Below are 23,969 nucleotides of genomic sequence, written 5' to 3' on the forward strand. Positions count from 1 at the left end.
TATTCCTTGTTTAGGTTCTAACAGTGCCCTGGCCTTTATGCTTATAGCTGGCTAACTTCCTTGCCTCATCAAAAACACATTTACAGACCAGGCACAGTGGTTCATGCCTGTAGTCCTAGCTACTTGGGAGGCTAAGGTGGGAGGATCACTTGAGCCCCAGGAATCGGAGGCTGCAGTGAGCCATGGTCGGACCACCACACTTCCAGCCTGGATGACAAAGCGAGACCTTAAAAAAAAAAAAGTACACATTTTCAAACCATCCTTTTAAATTATCATTAGTATCTCTTCTGTGCTTATTTATTAGAATTTGAGTTTTTAGATTATGACTTTCTTATTACCTGTCCCTTTACCCTGACATTGCTTTTTGTATCTGACTATAATGTTGAGAATGTGAACTTTTGTAGGAATTTTTATAAGGATTTATAGAAATACGTCAAAATGTCTAAGGACACTTTTGTCCTTATGTTTTGTGAGTAGTTTTACCTTAATAGTGGCATAGTGGTATAGCCATATGCCTCAAAAGAGGAAAGTTAGGCATAGTTGATCTTGCTGAAAATGTGCACTTTTCTGCAAAGATTATTATACATATGCATCAACTTTTATTTACTTAACAGACCTCTTCACAGGGACTGGTTTAAAATAAACATCATGCTAAGACTTCTGGATAAATATTTTTGTCTATGATAGTCTTATTTTTTTTAATGGAAAGAAATAAGTAGAGCGCTAACCAAATCTAAGTGAAAAAATTATAATAAAAATCAAATTTCTCTTCATTGAATTTGCTTTCCCTATGTGTGCTTATAATTAAAGCCATACTTCATTATAATTACTGTGTCAATATCACTGAGCTTGGTTCAGTTTGAAATTTCACCACTGACAGTGTTAGATCTAGCATTATATTCCTTATAAAAAGAGAGAATGGACCAGGCACGGTGGCTCACGCCTGTAATACCCAGCACTTTGGGAGGCTGATGTAGGGCAGATCAACTGTGATCGGGAGTTCGAGACTAGCCTGACCAACATGGAGAAACCCCGTCTCTACTAAAAATACAAAATTAGCTGGGTGTGGTGGTGCATGCCTGTAATCCCAGCTACTCGGAGCTGAGGCAGGAGAATTGCTTGAACTCGGTAGGCAGAGGTTGCAGAGAGCCAAGATCGTGCCATTGCACTCCAGCCTGGGCAACAAGAGTGACACTCTGTCTCAAAAAAAAAAAAAGAAAAAAAAAAGAGAGAGAGAAAATGATGCATTTTGATCTGATATCAGGTACTGTTTGAAAATATTTTTAGAATCCAATAAATATTTACTCCACTTTCTTCTATTCTTGGAAAATGTCACATGAAGAGCATTTAGATTTTAAATGCTTTTGAATTTTTAGAACTTGAAAATTTATTTCCAAAAAGTATTAATTTCTATAATGAAGTCGATTGTTTGTATTTGAAATTTCTTCCTATTCCAAAAGTAACTTATCTTAGGATATTAGCTTTATTGTTGAAAATAATATATAATTTTGATCTTCAAAGTATTGTATATGGTGAATAAAAGGTAAACGAAGAGTGGACAAAATAGAAGAGTTTTAATTTGACTGAATTAAGAAAATTATAAAACAAATCAGTTTTTTAATGAGTGGAAAAACCTAAAAACTGTATGAAAATATGCACAAATTTTTAAATTTGATTAAATGTATTTCATTACATGAAGTAAAACAAAAATAGTGGTTATAGCTAATAAGGAATGGGAGACTGACCCAAAGGAGAAAAAGCACACCTTCTTGTACTTTTTAGTGTTTCTTTTATAAAATAGATGTGAGTATTAAAGTCTTTAAAATAAGTTATTATATATATATTTAGTAGAATATTGAATTTAGAAGTGAACACAAAAAGTTGGTAAACAAATCTGTTAAAATTTAAAGGTTTGTTATTTAAGGTACGTTTATTCCTTTGTGTTTTTTTATTTTTTTTTGAGTTGGGGTCTTGCTATGTTGCCCAAACTGGTCTCAAACTCCTGGCTCAAGTGATCCTCCTGCCTTAGCCTCTCCAGTAGATGAGATTACAGACATGCACCACAGCACCCAACTACATCTATTCCTTTGACAAGTCATGAAGGAAGCTTTGTTTTGGCTCATTCTTTCTCAATAAGAAGGGAAGTTCTTATGAAGTTCATAAAATTAATTCATATGCGTTTATTGTATCATTTTAAAAAGGAAATTTGTGTTTATTGATTTATATTATATATGCATGATTTATGTTTATGTATATACATAACCCATTCTTGCAGGAACGGGTTAACTACATGCTTCTTAAAATAATCTAATATCATGTGTAATGCAGAATATTAAGATCAGAATATTAAGGTCATTGGAATTCAGGAGACAACTAATCAGATTCATGTCCTTCTGAAATTTTTTTAATCTGCATGGTTCAGTCCACATTACCAAAGATATATTTTAAGTAAAAGAACACTGTAGGCAGATGAAAGTTAACCTCTTGCTTCTCTTTGCAGATCTCTTTAAGGAAGTGGCAGGGCCAACAGAAATGTGTGACCAGAGGCAGCTAGGCCTGTTACTTCATGATGCCATCCAGATCCCCCGGCAGCTAGGTGAAGTAGCAGCTTTTGGAGGCAGTAATATTGAGCCTAGTGTTCGCAGCTGCTTCCAACAGGTAAGCATGAAGGATCACTGGTGTGTAGGATGTGTTGGGGAAGGGTTTTGAGGATGTTCTGAGACATGGAATAGGGAACTCGGGCTGGAGCCAAATACTGGAAGACTTTGGGTACCATCCAACAAGTGGTGTATTTCATTTCCTAAGGCTCATTTGCTTCAAAAAATAGCAACTCTTGCAAAGAGACTTGCTGTTTTTGTTTGATAAAATCTACAGTCTTTAACCTGTGCCATTAGATTGCTGTTTGTCCTGCCCTTTTCCTGGCCTCCTGTCCTACCATTCCTCTCCTTGCTCTCCGCTTTCCAGCCGCACTGTTTTATTTCCTTGATTCCTGCCTCAGCAGTGCCTTTGGACCTGTGTCTGCTGTTTAGACGTTCTTCCTTCCCCACTGCCCACTAACTCCCTTCTCATACCTAATCCTTATTTGATCTTTAGATTTTAGCTTTAACTCTCACATCCTCTGAAAATCTTTCTCTGACCTCTTCAGATAATGCTATATTTTCCTGTTATATTCGTCTAATATCGTCCACCTCTTCCTTCTCATACTCAGTACAATTATAATTACACACTGAATTATATAATTCATGGCTTAGTGTTTGTTTCTTCTCTAGGAACCTAAGTTCCATGAAGACAAGGACTGTGGCTATCATTTTACTGCTGTATCCTGTCTTAGTTTGTTCAGGCTGCTATAACAAAATACCATAAACTGGGTGGCTTTTAAACAACAGAAATTTATTTTCTACAGTTCTGGAGGCTGTCCATGATCAAGGTGCTAGCAGATTCAGTATCTGCTGAGGGCCCACCTTCTGGTTCATTGCAACCTTTCTTGCTGTTTCCTCATATGACGAAGAAGTGAATGATCTCTCTTGGGCCTCTTTTTTTGTTTGTTTGTTTTATACTTTAAGTTCTTGGGTACATGTGCAGAACGTGCAGGTTTGTTACATAGGTATACACGTGCCATGGTGGTTTGCTGCACCCATCAACCCGTCCGTCATCTACATTAGGTATTTCCCCTAATGCTATCCCTCCCCTAGTCCCCCACCCACTGACAGGCCCCAGTGTGTGATGTTCCCCTCCCTGTGTCCATGTGTTGTCATTGTTCAACTCCCACTTATGAGTGAGAACATGTGATGTTTGGTTTTCTATTCTTGTGTTAGTTTGCTGAGAATGATGGTTTCCAGCTTCATCCATTTCCCTGCAAAGGACATGAACGCATCCTGTTTTTATAGCTACATAGTATTCCATGGTGTATATGTGCCACATTTTGTTTATCCAATGTATCATTGATGGGCATTTGGGTTGATTCCAACTCTTTGCTATTGTGAATAGTGCCGCAGTAAACATACGTGTGCATGTGTCTTTATAGCAGAATGATTTATAATCCTTTGGGTATATACCTAGTAATGGGATTTCTGGGTCAAATGGTATTTCTGGTTCTATATCCTTGAGGAATTGCCACACTGTCTTCCACAGTGGCTGAACTAATTTACATTCCCACCAACAGTGTAGAAGCGTTCCTATTTCTCCACATCCTCTCCAGCATCTGTTGTTTCCTGACTTTTTAATGATCACCATTCTAACTGGTGTGAGATGGTATCTCATTGTGGTTTTGATTTGCATTTCTCTAATGACCAGTGATGATGAGCTTTTTTTCTGTTTGTTGGCTGCATAAATGTCTTCTTTTGTGAAGTGTCTGTTCATATCCTTTGCCTGCTTTTTGATGGGGTTATTTTTTTTATTCTTGTAAATTTGTTTAAGTTCTTTGTAGATTCTGGATATTAGCCCTTTGTCAGATGGATAGATTGCGAAAACTTTCTCCCCTTTTGTAGTTTGCCTGTTCACTCTGATGATAGGTGTTTTTTCTTTGTTTGTTTTTTGTTTGTTTGTTTTTGCTGTGCAGAAGCTCTTTAGTTTAATTAGATCCCATTTGTCAATTTTGGCTTTTGTTGCCATTGCTTTTGGTGTTTTAGTCATGAAGTCTTTGCCCATGACTATGTCCTGAATGGTATTGCCTAGGTTTTCATCTAGGGTTTTTATGGTTTTAGGTCTTACATTTAAGTCTTTAATCCATCTTGAGTTAATTTTTGTATAAGGTGTAAGGAAGGGGTTGAGTTTCGGTTTTCTGCATATGACTAGCCAGTTTTCCCAACACCATTTATTAAATAGGGAATTCTTTCCCCATTGCGTGTTTTTGTCAGGTTTGTCAAAGATCAGATGGTTGTAGATGTGTGGCATTATTTCTGAGATCTTGGGCCTCTTTTATAAGGGCACTAACCTCATTCAAGAGGGCTCCACCCTCATGACCTAATCATTTCCTAAAGGCTCTACCTCCTCGTACGATCTCCTAAGTGGTTAGGTTTTTAACATATGAGTTTTGGGGGGACAAAAATATTCAGATTATTACATTTCCTGTGCCTTGAACATCGTAACTACTTTAATAAATATCTGCTAAATAACTGAATTAAAATGTCCTGAATTCTTTTTAAGACAAGATTTTAAAAATATATATACATTAAAGATGTTATTAAAGTATCAGTTTTTTTCTTTGAGACTATGCATACAAAAGAAAGATGTACAAAGTTTTATACTGATCTAAGTTACTAATTTTAAACTGCGAAAGCACTTTCATTTCTTTTTAATGTTTACTGCATATAAAGACATTTTAGAAATGTTACTACTGATGTTATACATATGCATAAAGTACAAGTCTACAGATATTTTGGCAAAGCATATCCAGTGATTTATCATTGCTAGGGAAAAAAAAGGCTCACACCGTGTCTTTGAGGAGAATTGATGTCATGGGTTATTACATTTTATAATGGCCCTTTTTCTTATTTTAGAAATACAAAAAATATCAAATGCAAATTCTAAATATGATTTATAGTCATACATGTAGGTTCACAGAATGACCTCAACAGCAACAGGAGGATAGAACTGGTAGAAATTTAGCTTTGCACATAGGAAAATTACTTAGTATTGGGAATCGAAGAGGGATTGGGGAGTTTTATGTAATTTATCCTGATAAATTTAAAAATCCTGCAAAGTACATCCATAGCAATATGCTTCCTATGTGATGATATAATGGGACTAGAGCAGGACACACAAAAATGACAGCATTTATTTAGCATTTATAATGGCCTTCAAGTTTGTAAAATTATCGGTGAGTCTTTCACAAGTTTTTACTGTCTTAGATGAAATTTTTTTTTTTTTTTTTTGAGATAGATTCTTGCTCCGTTGCCCAGGCTGGAGTGCAGTGGTGTGATCTCGGCTCACTGCAACCTCCGCCTCCCAGGTTCAAGCAATTCTTCTGCCTCAGCCTCCCGAGTAGCTGGGACTACAGGTGCACGCCACCAGGCCCAGCTAATTTTGTGTGTGTGTGTTTTAGTAGAGACAGGGTTTCACCGTGCTGCCTAGGCTGGTCTCAAACTCCTGATCTCAGGAAATCCACCTGCCTCGGCCTCCCAAAATGCTGGGATTACAGGCTTGAGCCATCACACCTGGCCAAATGAGTTTTACAGAATTATTTATGTAAAAAGATGACTTTAAATTGGGTGGTTTTGGTTTTTGCTTTTGTTTCTTTCAAAATCTGAGTATATTGAAGTCTTGGTATTTTTTTCCTTCTTCGTATGTGACAATTTCTGCTTTTTCTACTCATAAGTTCTAGAATTTTCTTGACTTGAAGAACCTTAAAGCATTGTGACTTAACTGACATGGAAAGAGTTATATAGTTTCCTCTTCTGCACAAATTTTCAGAAGCTTATGAAGCAACAACACTTGCTACAGTTTAAATGAAGGCATTTCTTCACTTTTAATATGTTTCTTTTTTCACCAGAATAACAATAAACCAGAAATAAGTGTGAAAGAGTTTATAGACTGGATGCGTTTGGAACCACAGTCCATGGTTTGGCTGCCAGTTTTACATCGAGTGGCAGCAGCGGAGACTGCAAAACATCAGGCCAAATGTAACATCTGTAAAGAATGTCCGATTGTCGGGTTCAGGTAAGGCATGCCAGTGCTGGAGGAGGCTATTTTCTGTTCCCTTTGTGTAATCTCAGTGGTACGTCCATCCTCCATTCCCATTCATTCCCATTTGGAGGTTTGCTTTCTAAATAATTGATATGTTCAGTATGTCTCATCTATCTAAAAGTAGCATTTCTTTTTATAACTACTACATGAAGCATATTTTATTGTTGTTGCTATTATTATTGTCATTTACACTACTTGGATCAGAACCAGAGATTTTTATGAATGTCTGTTTACTTAGGTCACAGAAATGATTCATGCATGAAAATTGTATGGCTGATTATAAACATATAACCCTGATGGAATTTAGTAAATATTCTGAGGTCTTTGGGTCAGACTTAGTAAGCAGGAGAAGCAATGTTTAATTACCGGCTGAGAAGTAATCAAATTACTTCTTGTTATTTCTGCCAAGTTTGATGTGAAGTACATTATCCTGACTTCTTCCCATGAGGAGCACTGCTAAATGCCATACTTTAATGTAATCAGTGTGTCCAGTTTGTGACCCCAAAGCCGACAGTGCAGAGTCTGTGGTTTGTCCTAAGGTGGAGATTTTTGGACATCCTGACCCACTCCTCTTAACATAGGTATGCATTTGACCTCTTGAATATATTATATTTCTCTTCTGGGGGGAATCTGGAAAATAGCCCCAGTTTAGTTTGGAAATCTATTATGAAACAACATAAGCCTGCTCAGTAGGGAAATTCAAGATTTTATATGTAGCTTTTTTTATTTATTTATTTTTTTTTTGAGACCAAGTCTCACTCTGTCACCCAAGCTGGTGTGCAGTGGCACGATCTTGGCTCACTTCAACCTCTGCCTCCCGAGTTCACGTGATTCCCCTGCCTCAGCCTCCCGAGTAGGTGGGACTACAGGTGCATGCCACCACACCCGGCTAATTTTTGTATTTTTAGTAGAGACTGGGTTCCACTATGTTGGCCAGGCTGGTCTCAAACTCCCGACCATGTGATCTGTCCTCCTTGGCCTCCCAAAGTGCTGGAATTACAGGCGTGAGCCACCATACCTGGCCCTATGTGTATCTTTTATTCGTACCAGAAGATGAAGTACCAATACGGTGATTCTCTGAGGGAGAGTCAAATCAGGAGGGCTGAGATTGGTGGTTGTTTTATATTGTATCAGTATTAGTATCTTGAATTAAACAGAATTGCTTTCATTTGACTGACTTTATCAGCATAATAGTTTGTATGAAGCATATCATTGCATTCTCTGTGGATGGCTAACATAAGAAATGGAAATTCAAAAGTTCTCTTCTCTCATGCATTATGGTGTAGTTGGGAAGACTAAAGTATTGTGAGGTCAGAGGGCCTTGCTGCTTATGCATTCTAAGAGGAGGAAAAGACAGGTAGGTAGTGTGAAGTAGAGTGAGCATTAGCCTGGCAGACAGCCAGGGTAATAGATGACTTCCAGTGGAAGTCAAAGCACAAATGATGGAAGAAGAAAAATGGTAAAGTCACAGTTTAAATGCAGCAGGGTTCTTGGAATGGCTACATTTGGAGTATCTGGTAGACAGAGATGTACGGGAGAGGGAATAGCTGGAATGTGGGAAGGTCAGTCTACTACTGGGAAGATAATTCAAATGAGAGATGTAGTCATCAAAGCTAATAATCACTGCTATTTATTGTTTACTTTATGTCAGACAATGTGCTAAGAGGTGTTATATTTGTTATTTTAGTCACTTTTCGTAACAACTCTGTAAGATTGGGAGTATTACCTCTACTTTACACATAAAGGAACTAAGACTCCAAGATTAGTCAACTTGCCCAAGGCCAGGCAGCCGATTGTGCAGAGACAAAGTTAGGATTCAAATCCAGAACTCTTTGGTTCTCCAGTTTGTGTTCTTAATCAAGATGGTTTTAAAAAGCAGATTAGATTTTTAGGAGAGGAAAGATTTAATATTAAGAAGTAATTAAATGATATTGAAAAGAGCAATTGATTTAAGGCACTAATTATTAGACCAAAAATATTACTCTGGATATAAATTGTAATGTGAAGCCATGGGAAATATCCAGATGAATTGACTTGGGAAGAGACTGCCATATATAGATATATATAAAATCTGCCATATATGGCCATTGGTATAACCTAGAGATGCCGTGAGGGACCATATTTCTCAGCATCTGATGGATGTAGAGAGTGAAGGAGAGGACAAAATACTCTAAAAACATTAAATATTTGAATGACCTTTAAAGTTTCATTTCTTAAATTAAAAATGACCTGAAACAACTGTGCAGAATATTAAGATTTAACTGAGTTGTGGGTACATGGATGTTTATTATATTCTCCCTACTTTTGAATTAACTTGAAATATTTAATAAGAAAAATATGAAAGAGCAATTATAAAGGGTGAACAACCTGAAGTGTTAAATTTCAAGGGTTTAAGTTCTGCTAGTACTATCAAATTGACCTGTAGATGTCTCTGTGATATAGATGTGAAATTGACCAGCAGGTCAGAGATTAAGGTTATGGGAGGATATTCAGGAGATAGTGTATCGAGAAGTAGCTCTGGAGTCAGGCTACTTGGATTTCGATCCTGGATCTATTGTTTGGTGCTGAGACTTTGAATAAGATACTTGGCCTGCTTGAACCTGAGTTTCTTCAACTTCACATTCTGTGAGTGTTTCCTCATAGGAATAGTTAATACATGAAAGTGTCTAGGACAGTTCCTATCACAGAGTAGGCATTCAGTAAATGTTGGCTCTTTTTGTTGCTACCAATAACATCATTAGTGTGATAGTAGCTAAACCTATGAGTGTGTTGTTGAACATTTCCATTAAGTGGAAATGCCAGAAAAATCTGGACAATGATGTTGCTCAGTAAAAGGCAAGATTAGGGAGAGGTATAATAAGGGAGAGAACAGGATTCTTCAGAGAAATAAAGAAGCATAGTGTTGTGGAAGTCAAAAAGAAGGCTTTAGCAAGATGGTAGAGGTGTTAAGTGCATCAGAAAGATTCTTTGAATCAGGAGAAGTCATTGGGAATCTTAGAGAGGATTCTATCCGTGTCATTATAAAGATGGCTCAGGAAAATACATAGGCTAATATGTGCAAACAACTTGTTTAAGAAATCTAGCTATAACTTCAAATATGTCAGGATATTGAAAATTGAAAGATGGTAAGTGATATATTGTCTTACTTTTACTTGCATTTATATTTTTCCTGTTTTCTACATTGAGAATATAGTACATCTAAAATTTGTATTTCAAATGAAAGAGAAATATGTCCAGACTTGATACCTGGTTTAGGCACAAGACTGAGCAAGCAAAGGCTTCTTCAAGCTAATGGTGACTTAATTATTGCACAAAGATTACGCATGAAGGTAATGAATATAAGAACAATTCCAATAGTAAAATGGGGTCCAGTTGGAATAGGTCTGATTAGCTTAGTTGTAAAGAGATGCATCTTTCTCTGTGGCTTCAGAGAATGAATGGAAAGGCAAGTACAGACATAAAGATAGAGGAATATGTCTATTATAGAATAATCTTAACTTCATTCAGACTGTCTTTCTATCAGGCTTCTACCCAAGATATATATATATATATATACATATTTTCCCTGAACTTTTATAAATACTGCTAGAGTTTTTCACTAATTACTTCCAAATAAAATGTTAATGAAATCTTAGATTTACAGAATGTTTTGTAAGCTGGGAATTGTTTCAGTTAGAATCATACACAATTCCTTAATAGTAGTTGCACAAATAAATTAGAGCTTTAGTTTTCTTTCTTGTAAACAAAGTGAAGGTAGGTAATCCAAGACTGTTCTCTGTGACCACCTGGGCCCTTAGCTCTGTTTTCATGCACTGTCATCCCTAACATGTGGCTTCCATCTTCAAAGTCACTTCATGCTAACGAAGTGACTCTTCTGGAAGTCAGATCCATTTTCCAGTGGGGAGGAAGAGGGAGCATGCCTCTTCCCAGCTGAGTCAGTCCCTTGAAATTCCAATTAGAACCCCCACCCAATAACTTTGGTTTGTATTGCACTGGCCACCAACATCAGCAAGAGAGGCTAAGAAACAGTAATTTTCTCAAGGCTCATTGCCAAAATGTGCTAACAGTAAGTACAAGGGTATGTTACCAGTGAAAAAGAGAGAATGGCTATCTGCCAAGGGAGTATTCAGCAGCAAACAAAATTTCATTTAGAAAGAAGGTGTCAGTCATACCTGTCAAGCCATGCTGATAGGTCAAGAGATGTTGTTAGTGTATGTGATTGTTTCAAACCAATAGCCTCCTTGGCAAAAGTAAGCTGGCTGTAGTATATACAGAATGATTTCCTTAAGATTGATTTGCAAGTGATTTTTCAGGTCATTTTAGAAGCTACTCAGCACTTAGTAGTTTACAGCCACACAACCTTTAAATTTTGCTTCCATTTTCATTCTGTTGGTTCTATCATTTAATTTTTTTCTGTAGATGTGGGTATAATTTATGTTCTTAGTTCTACCAGCAATGCTGACAGAATAGATTTTGGAGAAGATGTTTTCCACTCAGACCCACAGAAACTTATCATCTAAGGTTTTGCTTTTGTAAATAAGATTCTGCAAGTAGAAGTCAATATGCAGTGTCATTCTTATGCCCGAGATTTTAAAACACCATTTCCATTCAAGGATGCATTGTGATCAAGGCTTTATTTAGTTTTTCCTTTGTTACACAGTATTTCTTGATTTCTTTTTTTTCTAGTGACTAATTTAAACCAAATATAAAAGTGCTCATTGTTAAAAACTGTATCTTTGTGAGGGAATTTTAAAATTCATTTCTTATTGATGGTATAATTGATATTTTAAAATTTGATGTTTCAACTTAATAGATACAATTCTTTTCTTGTTTATCATTTTCCATTCATATTCAAACATTAAAAGAAATCTTCTGACATGTATATTTGTCTCCCTCTCATGTATAAACAGATAGAAGCATGTTTCAGAGACTTGAACTCCAAAATTTTATTTTATTTTTTTGGTAATTTGGATGAATGAAATTTCTTACCACAAATTTAGACTAAATAATAGTAATGCAAGCCAATAAATTTTCTTTTCTTTTCTCTAGGTATAGAAGCCTTAAGCATTTTAACTACGACGTCTGCCAGAGTTGTTTCTTTTCGGGTCGAACAGCAAAAGGTCACAAATTACATTACCCAATGGTGGAATATTGTATACCTGTGAGTACTAACCTACTGTTTTGTTTTTAATACGCTGCCATTGAATTAACTAGTATCTAAAATTTTATTGTTTATTTAGACTTAATCTTTTTTGAAAAAATATCACTTTGAAGATTTTTTTTGTTTTCTTTTAAGTAAACTCATTTATGTTGAATTAATTAGTGTAGAAAAAATATTAACTTTTTTTAACATCTGTGTTTTGATTTTAAACTTTTTTGGTAGCAAATTCTTTTAAGAGCTGATACTGACCTACATTGAAAATGATACTATGTAATGAAAAATCATGTTTTAGACATATTTATGCTTTCATAGTTAAATACCATATTCATATTAGCAAAAATACAGAAAATGGAGATATTAAAAATATAGTTCCTAACTCTAGCTCCTGAATAAACTACCTTCTAATTTTTCCATATCTCTGGTTTTAAGATTCTATTTATATTTATATTTATGTATCTTTGTTCCTGATATTTTTCACTCAACATTCTGTTTTGTCACACAGTATAATTTTTTTTAGTCGCAAAATTTTTAATTGGGTGACTTACTACAGTTTACCTAACCAGTCCCTGAAATTTGGACATTTAGTTTATTTTCAATTTTCTGATGTTATAAATAACACTCTTACAAGTATCTTTGTGAAGGTAGCTCATTCCAGATATTATGTAAATTACATTGCAATAGAATAAAGCACTGTAAGTAGGTTATTTGAGTCAATGAATATGAGTATTTTTTATGGTCAAAATACTTGATGTCAAGGTTTTTTTCAAAATAGGTTTATCCCAATTTACGTTATTATCACACTTTGTTAAAGTTTCAATTTTACTATAGCCCCACCAGTATTGGACATAAGTTCTTGTTCCTTTGATTTACAGCTATTTTTTCCTGAAGTTATCCTCATGTTCTATTAATAGCTATTCTTTTACTTCCTTCCAAATAATGCCCGAATGTATTCATCAAGCTGTCTATTTTCTTTGGCTTCGGGAATTGAGTTACTTTTTTGGATCATAAATTGACAGAAAGGCTGCAATACTTATAAAATATACACATATAAATCTCACACTCATAGGTATCTTATCTCAAATAAATAAGTGCCCTGTGTATGGAGAGGAAATCTCTAGAAAATATTGCTGAATTATAATGGAGGAAGTGCCCATATCACATAATAGCTTTAACCAGGAAAAAGAAATCTCCCCAAGAGAATTTGTGAGACATTATTTATTACTATTATTAACTTATTTATTCACTCAACAAATTAATATTGAACATTTTGCAAGTGTCAGGCCCTCTTGTCAAAGATAAACAAAACCAGACACTAGTTAAAGTGGTAAGGACAGATTTTAATCAATAATATACTGATTATGCACATATACTTCTGTTTGTGCAGAGGTGACTGGGTGTTTTCAGGAGGGAATAGACTGAGGAAACAAAAGAGGGACTTGAGCATAGGCAAGGAAGTGAAAAATGACAAAGCATTGGTCAGCATCAGTTCCATCAGACCAGCTGTGTCTGTGAGCTGGCAATTGTCAGAGTTGGATTCTACCATTCCAGAGAGACTGGGAGACAGGGGTCCTATCCTTCCTGATGATTACATTTCAAAGAAATGGCTTTCAGATCCTTGAGAAAGACACCCCTGAGTTGTTGGAGACACATCCACATCTCAAAGGGACAGAGGAAGGATTCCCCATTGTAAGCCCTTTTCAGTAAATGCCCTAAGAAAGAGTGAGCAGGGACCTGTCTTCCGGTGTTGACTAGAGTGAACAGTAAATTCTTTTGGCAGCCTGGAGTTTGTTTTTCAGGCAGACGCTTTAAGGGGGCAGATGCCTTAATAATCCCTTTTTTAAGGGTCATCCTAGGGATGTGGTCTTGAACTGTTATAAATTATGTTCATGTTTGTTTAAGTCTTTTAATGGAGAAGTGGGTGGAAGGGGATGGACAAAATGATTTGTGCTGAAAATTTGCAGCTTTTATAGGCCAAGGCTTCAGTAGACAACAGAGCTTACAGGAGGCCAACAAAAATTTGGTCAAGGAGAGAATCCTTGTCAGTAATTTCAGCTCTGATAGTGTATCAGAGTCTACCCAGAAAGATAAGATTGTGGACTTCCTGCTACTCTCCCTTTAGGAGGAAGAATGTGTGAGAATGAACAAGGAAACAAATAAATGGGGTTATTATACATTGCAGTAAGTGCCTTTAAGGAAATGAATGGGTAATGAGATAGAATGATTAGAAGAGACACTTTAGATAAAGAAATCAGTAAGGTTAGTCTGAGCTGACATTTGAGTTGAGACCAAAGTTTGAGAAAGATTCAGCCCTGTAAAGAACTAGTAGAAGCATGTTTCAGAAAGAAGAAACGAAACATACAGTGATCTGAGATGGGAAAAAGGTTAGTGTGATTGGGCTGCAGAAAGTGGAGCCTGTTCCCCAAGGGACGCATGGAAAGGAGCACTGGTTACACAACTGGAAGTGCCCAGTGCAAAATGAAGCTGTTGGGGGTGGGGGGGGGGCGGCCCTTGTTTAACAATTATTAAGACTTCCAAGGTGGCAACATCAGAGGAGTAAATCAAGTTCAAGGCCCTTCTGATTGTAGGGCCCTGTACAACTGCATAGGTCCAATATCTTTGAAGCCCACCCTGAGGTTGGGAAAGAGGTGGGTGTAACCAGGGAACAGAAAGAAACCGGGACAAATTTGACAAAAGAGAGGCAGTAGTAGGAGATGGAATTAAAAAGAAAGGAAACGATCAGATGGTATAGAACCCTGGGGACCATTGTAAGGAATTTGGATTGGGGAAAAATATCATAGTAATATTTACATGAATAGCTATTATAGAAAATTAGAAAGCTGATTATAAAATGCTAATATCAAAATATCATAAAGTAAATATATGTTGTCGCAGTAAAGATATATAAAATTCTATTTTTCTTGGTCTTAAACATATAATAATTCTTAATGGCTTTACAAAATACCTAAACAATTTGAAACCCACATATCTTCAACAGTTGTCATCCAGTGGGTGCATACTTAAGAATCACTGATACACGTATGAATTCCACTTTCCAACTACCAATTTTAAATGAAATCTGTAAGTTACCCAAAACTGTTCTTGTTGCATAGTCTTTCAAAAGTCACTGTTTATCATTTCCAAGATTGCAGCTTATCCTGCATTATACAAGGATAGCTTCATTTTTTAAGACATCCTTTTCCCATTTCTGAGCCTTTGTAGTGATCTTATCAACAGCCTACTTATAAATCATCTGTATGACAGGTCACTTTCTGCATTTGACCCTACAACTTTTTGTAAAATAACTAGAAATATATGTAAATTGAATCTTTAAAAAGGTACTTGCATTTAATAGCAATTAATGACCTGATTTAACTGCTTTCTGAAATTTCTTTCTTTTCACCCACATTCTTTACATTTGCTCTACTCTTTTAAGTTTTATTTATGGTTCATCCATCTTTTACTCAACATTTCCTAAAGTCATTTCATGTCTGCCTTAGAAAATGAACTCAAGTGTGAATTTGTTTGGTACAGTGATAATAAGCACCACTTGAGTGTTAAATGGATTAGACCTTCCCATATGGACCTTGATGTTTGCATTCCTCAGACTGCATCTCCCTTTTTAGTTAAGAAGATGCTCCAGTCACCTTACTGACTTCATCTCTTTCCTTTTCAATGTCCTTTACAGCTGACTCTGAATGTTTCTATTTTTAAGAGCTTTCCACAATTTAGAAACCTTATTTTAAATCCACAAAGCACGCTAAATATGTTGCCAATATATCTGCTTATGATTTATGGTAATGTTTTCTTTTAGCTGTAAGAAGACTAATGGTATATGAATGAACTATCATGACTCATGAAAGCATTTTATGATATTGATAATTTATATAAATATATAAATTATCTGAAGAAATGTAGCAGAATTTTTATTTCTCTAGGAAATGATTTTTTGTCTTATTTCCCTCTACTATTCTATAATCCAAATTTGTACATTTAAGAATTCTTTCATTAGGCTTAATAAGAGTTGATCTTCAAGAGACAGCATGACACAGATGATATTTAATGCCTGTCATCATTCTGTCTCCATATGTCCAAATCCCACCTTCTCACAAAAACAGCTCAACTCCCACTTTGTGTGTGAAATCTCTCCCAGCTCCTCCAGTTTTACCCTCATCAAAGCACTTAGTTCAGGGACCTCTGCCAATAGCCTCTACTTTACCAATTAGCATTTGATTCTATGTTCCCTTGTATCATTTTCTAACTGTGCGGTGTTTTTGTCTTCTCAATTATCTTTTTACCTCCTTGAGGACTGGGATGACTTTTATACTTTTCTCCCTGTGTTAGTTAAATTTGCATCATAAAAGCCAAATGAGCTCATATCTGACTTTATAAATACTAGTTATAGAATATTAAAGCTGGAATTAAAGCTCTAAGAGATCGTCTAACTTATCTTTATTTTGAAGAAAAAACTAAGTCTTAGAGAAGGTAAGTGGTTTGTGCAAAGTTAATGGCATGGATTCAGTGACTTAACTCCATTAGGGAAATACACACACACACACACACACACACACACACACACACACACGCAGTTAGCACATTGGAAAATAGGGGTTTATGTATATCCTTGCTGGAATATTATGTTTGTTGAATACCCTTTTACATACCAGGCATTTTGCTAGGAGTTGGAAATACAGAGAAAATTTCATGAAGGAGAGAAAATACCTCTATGTGGAGAAATTCAACAAGACTGTAATATTTTTTAGAATGATTAAGCTTATGAATCAAGACAGTAGTCAATTTTTTTTTCGTATTATCCATGCACTAAACCTTTGAATTCAGGGATTATCATTTTTTTAATAAATAGTTATATCTAAGGTGTTCAGATTTAAATTTCTTTTTTATTTATGATTATTTAATTTCATCGTGAAAATTACCCTACTCAGATCTTCTTTAAGATCATCTTTGTTGTAAGTAACCAAAATTTAATTCAAATTAGAAACATTTTCATATGTTGTTAGAGCATATAAAAGATAGTGTGTGGTTTTGTTTTTTGAGATGAGATCTATTCTGTTAGTGAATTTCAAGTGTATTGTCTGTAGCCACAAGCTGTACATTAGGTCTCCAGAATTTATTCATCATATAACTGAAAGTTTATACCCTTTGACCAGTCTCTTCTCTTTTCCTCCATCCCCCAGCCCCTGGTAACTACCATTTTACTCTGTGCTACTATGAGCTTGACTTTTTTTTTTAAAGATCCCGCATATAAGTGAGATCATGCAGTATTTGTCTTTCTGTATCTGGGTTATTTCATTTAGTATAATGTCCTCCAGGCTCATCTAAGTTATTGCAAATGACAGGATTCCCTTCTTTTTTTATGACTGGATATATTTCACTGTATTTTCTTTATCTGTTTTTCTGTTGTAGGATACTTAGGTTGATTCCATATCTTGGCTATTGTGAATAATGCTACAGTGCACATAGGAGTATAAATATCTTTTGGAGATAAAGATTTTATTTTCTTTGGATATGTACCCAGAAGTGGGATTACCGAATGATATGATAGTTCTATTTTTAATTTTTTAAAGAACCTTTAGATTGTTTTTCATAGTGACTGAAGCAAAGATAGTTCTTTAAATTGGAGAGTTCTTCTTTAAATTTCACATGATTTATAAAAGTTCATACAATTGCTGACAGTGAGAGAGAACTGGATAGGGTTAAATACTAAGGAGAATGGAAAATGTTTAGAATAGCTACTAGGGTCAATCTTGAGTCACACAGAGATGAGTAAACTGATTGCTACCTTGTCACTAGAGTGCAGCTGAGGTTAATTGGCAAGGATATGTAGTTTGTGACTCCATCATTGCTCAGCAGCTTTGGAATTAAAAGGTGAAAAGTATATTTGAAGGCCAAGAGAGTGAAAAATTCAAAGGTGTTAATGATACTGTGGTTGATTTGAGGTATCCTCATGCTGAAGAAATCCCAAGGTGGGATAAAGGGCTAGACATCAAGATGATGGGGAAAGAAGAGGTTTATTTATAATATAAGAAGTGAGAAGAAGAGTCAGAAGATTCCAGTCAGTGAAAGATTTTTTCAAGTTAGAGATTTTGGACTAAAAGTGGCTTTAAGTTATGATGAGGCCTGGGGTATGGCCATACCCCAATGTGTGACTGAAGTGGGACATAGAAAGTTCTAGAAATGAGATGGCTTTTAGAAGGTCATCACTGCGTCTCTAGAAATGAAGTGACAGATGATAGCCCTGTCTGGCATTGTGCCATCAAAGGAGAGGGGAAGGGCACGTTGGCTTTAGTAGATGAAGCTAAGGGGAAAAGGGTGTGTAGGAGAGGAAAAAAAATCATCTTCCCATCTTAGTTTCATAGTTGAGGCTCCTGTAACAAAAGACAGATTAACAAGAGAAAAGCATACAAATTGATTTAATATAAATTTTACATTACATGGAAGCCTTCATCAGGAAGAGAAGACCCGAAGAAACATGGAAGCCTGTGTATTTTTATGCTTAGGTTTGATGAAGAGTGGACAGTTGTGTAGAAGTGTGATTGAATAAGAAGATACGACCTAATGCTAATGAACTAGGGGAACTTAGCAAGGCCTGTTTGTTCAGATTCTTCTCTGTGTCCTGTTTTCAGTGATAAGGATGTTTCTTCCCTCCAGGAATAAGGAGGGCACCTCTCAAATAAGGGTCTTATGACCCTTTAGGGAAGAAGGGTGGGAGAAGGTCAGAGAGATCTTGCTACATCTGCTGTTTTCTCAACTGCCAATGTGCCATATTTGGAGGTAGTGTGTCCTGAACCCTTGCCAAGTGTAAACATCCTTTTCTCTTGGTTTTTATGAGAGATTATACAGCCATGAATGAAAACGATGATATAGGAAATGGCATTATCATGGGAGCTTCGGGATTGATTCAAGGAGATAGGCTGAAATACTAATTATGAACAAGATGTAAAGTAATGTGTAAAAGAACACAGAATCCACTGTAATGGAGAAAGAAAGGTAGATAGATAGGCTGTATGCATATAGTGAGGTACAGTAACCACATCCATGGAGAGAAAATGTGAAATTGAGCAAGGTAATGGAGGAAATAGTAAAAGGAAAGAAGGAGGAAATAAGCAAGGAAAGGTTAGCCAGGGTAGAAAGGTAGTTTGAGAGAAATGTTAGCTCGGGGAGAAGAGACAGGATATTTGCAAAATTTTGTAGCTTGAAAGGTCAACAGCATCAGCTACTTCCAGCATTTCAATTGCAAGGGTAGATTCATTGTCAATGTCATAGTTTAGTTGCTGAGCTTTACATAGGACTAGTTTGTACTGGTAGCTTTGATGAGTTTAGTGAGAAGAGGCGACGACAGGAAAAAAATACTTCGATGAGAAACAGCTTATTAAATTAATACCACTCAAAACAGATTTATATTGCAGGTTTTAAGCAAATACAGTTGTTTTTAAAGCAACAGGTTCAAATGTATTCTTGTTGATATTAATATATAGAGAAATAAACCAAAATTACATGTTTTCCATGAGAAGAATCATATTTTCAGTGAGAATTACAATTTTCTAGTAAAAATAGCGAATTTCTTTTTTAAAAGATAAATTGTGTCTTTTTTTATGAACTATATGCTATTGGCAAAAATAAAACCCACACACACACACAAAACCCAAAAAGAACAAAGAAAAAAATCTAGAAGCAGTTGTTTTGACCAATCCTTTCCACCCCTGCCAGCATCAATGTACTTCGTAAGACTATAAAAATCAAATATTTTAAAAATGCTGATTCATTCTTTGGAAAGCTCTACCTTGAGTAAGGGTAGTTTGTTTTTTGGCAGTCTTGTCTCTTCAGATGTGACGTGGGGTGTTTGCCAATATACTGAAAACGCAGCATCATGGCTGTTTCTCTGACCGCAGCATCCTGAAGTGGTGTTTCAGCTCTTGCTCACCTTACATCGTTTTCCCAGTAGGTTCAGTGCATGTAGATTTGTCATTAGCTTTTAAGGTGAGGTTTGGGCAAAATCCATTTTCCTTTGGATGACTTATCATCCTACTGATTCTTGACTCCTTGGTGATTCTGCTAATGCTAATTTTTTTAGCTTCATATTTTTTCATTAGGACTTGAAAGTCTCTGAGCTTTTCTTACTGATTGCATCCTATCCATGGCATTCAAATGTGTCTGAATTTCAACTTGTTGAAATCATTGAAACTTAAATAAAAACTGAGAGGTTGTTTTATAGTTAAAAAAAAAAAAAACCTGTTAAGAATGTCTTTAAAATAAGACTTGTGATAATGAAATGTACCGCTTAGCAGTATGCATATACCAGTTGGGACTACTGATTTCTATATTTAAGAAGTAACTCTTGCTAATGAGGGTGCTGTTCAACAATGATTTTAGTGCTTGTGTATGATCCAAATGATAATGTTTAATTATTCTGTTTGCGTGCCAAGTGACTGTTTTCTTTTTATATAACCTTGATTTGCCTCTTTGTAAGCCCTTGTTTTCTTCTGTATGTAACTTTTTCATATTTGTAATTAACAGTTTAAATCCACTGTTTGGAGCATTAAGGAATTAGTTAATACTGATATCTCAAGTTAAGAAGTGACCACCCAAAAAAAAGTTGTTGGGAGAATTAAAACAAATATTTTTTGTTTTGTTTTGTTTGTGGTTCTTTATCTTGTTTTGTTTAAATTGTTTGGTAATTAGAAGTTATGTGTTACAGGATTTAGGTTATTTGGTAGCATTGCGAATAGATTCCTTTTGTGTGCTGCTTTGTGGGTCTTTGGGGAGAATAGTAAGAGTCCTTTGAGCTGACCTAGTAAAGTCATTTATTCAAGGATCACTTGATTATAAATACTGGATGGGGGTTAGCTTTTCTACATTCTAAATTGTTCTATAACTTATCCTTGCTGTTTCTTGTGATACGTATTAGTGAAAAGGGAACTTTCAGCCATATATTAATGCTTTTGAAGTTCAGTAGTGCATAGATTTCAGCATAAAGTAAGATTATACAGTTTGCAATATGAACAGGGACATATAGAAGGATACACATGCATTCATATAGAGATATACAAACTCAAGCAAAAGATAGAGTAACTCTAAATTATGTTCCATGTGAAGTATCTATATTTGCTCTCTGTCGAGGATAAAATAGAAGAAAATTTAAAATTTCCTAACTATTTTGGTTGGTGAAATACAATCTCAAAAGTAAAAAATTATTTGATTTCGCCTTATAAGTGATTGTCTTTAGGGTTTTGCTACAGATAGATATATCACAGGTACATTTTATAATTCAGTGATACTTTCCGTATTTGTTCATTTATATTAGTTGGTGGGGAACAAGTAAAAACATTGATTAATTCTTATTATACAGGTAAGTTTCCATTGTCTTATGGCTACTTAATAGCAGTACAGTGGAGTAAAGTACATTTTCAGAATTCACATGCCCACTTATCTGTGTAGGTTCAGTTCTAAAATGTTTTTCACAGTGAGTCACCATCATTAGCTTTCCAAAAATGACAATTTCAAGGACAGCCCTAATTTGTACGTGTGAATTTGTATGTACTTGTTGAAAATCAGTCCAGAGGCATCTGGGGAAGATGGTGGTAGCATAGCATCAGAGTTTTGTTGTTGTTGTTGTTGTTGTTTTTTGAGATAGAGTTTCGCTCTTGTTGCCCAAGTTGGAAGCAATGGCGCAATCTTGGCTCACTGCAACCTCCGCCTCCCGGGTTCAAGTGATTCTCCTGCCTTAGCCTCCTGAGTAGCTGGGATTACAGGTGTGCGCCACCACGCCCAGCTAATTTTTGCATTTTTAGTAGAGACAGGGTTTCACTATGTTAACCAGGATGGTCTCAATCTCCTGACCTCGTGATCTGCCTGCCTCGGCCTCCCCAAAGTGCTGGGATTACAGGCATGGGCCACCCCGCCTGGCCCAGAGTTTTTCCATGTCTTTTGCCTTTGCCATTTTCCTTCCATTTGTAAAGTAGTTACATTTATAAAGAGACATTTGTAAAGAGAATAACTAGACAGCAAAACTAAAATGTACAAATTTGCAACCAAACTAGATGACAAGAGAGATCCAAAATAAATCCAGGTGGTGATAAGCCACCACCAGCCACAAAATGTACAAGACATCACTGCCTGTATGAGAGGAAAGAGAAGGAAGTGAGGGTGCCTAATAACCGGATAGCCCCCAAAATAGGCAACAGATATTTAATGGAAAGCTGGCTTGAGAGCAGAGCTGAACCTGGAAGGGTTTTCCCATGCACAGAGACTAGGATAAAAAGGTGTGACATTTCTAGAATGCTCTTGCTTGCTGTGAGCTCTCAGACTGGACCCATCAGGGCTTCCTTCTAGAAAGAAGGTCTCACGCTGAGCAAAACTTCTGGGAATAGAATCAATATGGAGCATCTCAAGGCAACAGAAATGAAAGGAGAAGGCCTAGTCGAAAATGTGCCTGTGTGCTGGTAAAGGGTATGGGGGAACAGGACTAGGAAGTCCCAAACTCAAGTACTGCTATGAATGGAATGTTTATGTCCCCCAAAAATTCATGGGTTGAAATCTAATCCCTAGTGTGATAGTGTTAGGAGACTGGGACCTGGAAGTGATTAGGTCATGAGGATGGAGCTGTCATGAATGAAATTAGTGCATTCATAAAAGTGATCCCAGAGAGCTGTCTCTTCCCTTCCACCTTGGGAGGACACAGTGAGAAGACGGCTGTGTATGACCCGGGAAGCAGACTCACTGGACAACAAATCTGCCAATCCTTTGATCTTGGACTTGCTAGTCTCCAGAACTGTGAGAGATAAATCTCTGCTGTTTTATTTAAGCCACTCAGTCTATAGTATTCTGTTATAGCAGACTGAATAGATTGAGACACGTACTGTAATTGTAAATACCACACAAAAGCAAAAGAAGAAGAATCTCTGTGAAGTTAGAAAAGCTTTCCTCAACCTCATTTCATTATAAAAATTTAGGAAAATTAATTATACAACCAAAAAAAATGAGCAACAAAAGTATCAAGACCAAATCTCATATAAAGCAATTGTAAGAAAAAGAGATAAGGAACAAAATTACATCACTACAAATAAAGCATGCCAGTGTAACTACCTTATGAATGGGAGGAAAATAGAAAAGTAAATCTATATTTTAATGTTTCCACTAATCATATGGGTGGTAGTATGGGTATTAGTGTTCTAAGACTATTATGTATGTAATATGATAAAAAGCAAATGAATAATTATGGGATTGTCTAGGTCTATCATCTTTTGTGTCCTTGAGAACCAGATTTTTGGTTTTGAAAAAAGGAGATAGAGGTGTATTAGAAAGCAAGTTAAGTTAAATCAGAAATTTGAATTGGAATCATCAATGTAACTTCAAGAGAAATTTTACCTTCAAATGCATATTTCCCAGCTCCGTGCAAAGAAAAAGCCTGTTAACACTGAAAAGGCCTAAAAGGTGTGCTTGGAACATCTTGTAATAGTAGCTAATAAGGAAGCTGTTGAAGACTGTTAGAGTCACATTAAAAGTTGCCAACTGAACTTGACCTTCAGTAATGAGCATTGCAATAGATTGAACCCCATCAAATACATTAAAATCTTTGAGTTCCTCATGATATTTAAAATGAACAAAAGCATTGATCATCTTTGGAAAATGATGGGAAACCATTTCATGCTGTTGAAAATTAGTCAACACAGTCAAACATTTATCCTGACTTTTCTAAATGAACTGTACCACAGAGTACCTAAATGTTAGACGTGGTGATGTTTCTTTATAAAAGTATGCATTAGGCAGGGTTCTCTAGAGGGTCAGAACTAATAGGATAGATGTATATATGAAAGGGAGTTTATTAAGGAGTATTGACTCACATGATCACAAGGTGAAGTCCCACAGTAGGCTGTCTGCAAGCTGAAGAGCAAGGAAGCCAGTTCGAGTACCCAAACCTCAAAAGTAGGGAAGCCGACAGTGCAGCCTTCAGTCTGTGGCCAAAGGCCCAAGAGCCCCTGGCAAACCACTGGTCTAACAGTCCAAAAGTTGAAGAACTTGGAGTTTATGTTCGAGGGCAGAAAGCTTCCAGCACGGAAAAAGATGAAAGCCAGAAGACTCAGCAAGTCTGCTCTTCCATCTTCTCCTG

The 23,969-nt window shown here is 36.1% G+C and overlaps 1 protein-coding gene across 9 annotated transcripts in view; it reads left to right on the forward strand.

Moving 5' to 3' along the window:
• UTRN (utrophin) overlaps positions 1-23,969 on the forward strand; it is a 573,989-nt gene that overhangs the window by 512,347 nt on the left and 37,673 nt on the right. For all 9 annotated transcript variants that reach the window (XM_063724628.1, NM_001372253.1, XM_024247835.3 and 6 more), the window contains 3 exon segments: positions 2,501-2,658; positions 6,491-6,657; positions 11,734-11,845. In XM_063724628.1, coding sequence (XP_063580698.1) covers positions 2,501-2,658; positions 6,491-6,657; positions 11,734-11,845 — 437 coding nt within the window.

Source organism: Pongo abelii, chromosome 5 (assembly GCF_028885655.2).
Source record: "Pongo abelii isolate AG06213 chromosome 5, NHGRI_mPonAbe1-v2.0_pri, whole genome shotgun sequence".
Taxonomy (NCBI): domain Eukaryota; kingdom Metazoa; phylum Chordata; class Mammalia; order Primates; family Hominidae; genus Pongo; species Pongo abelii.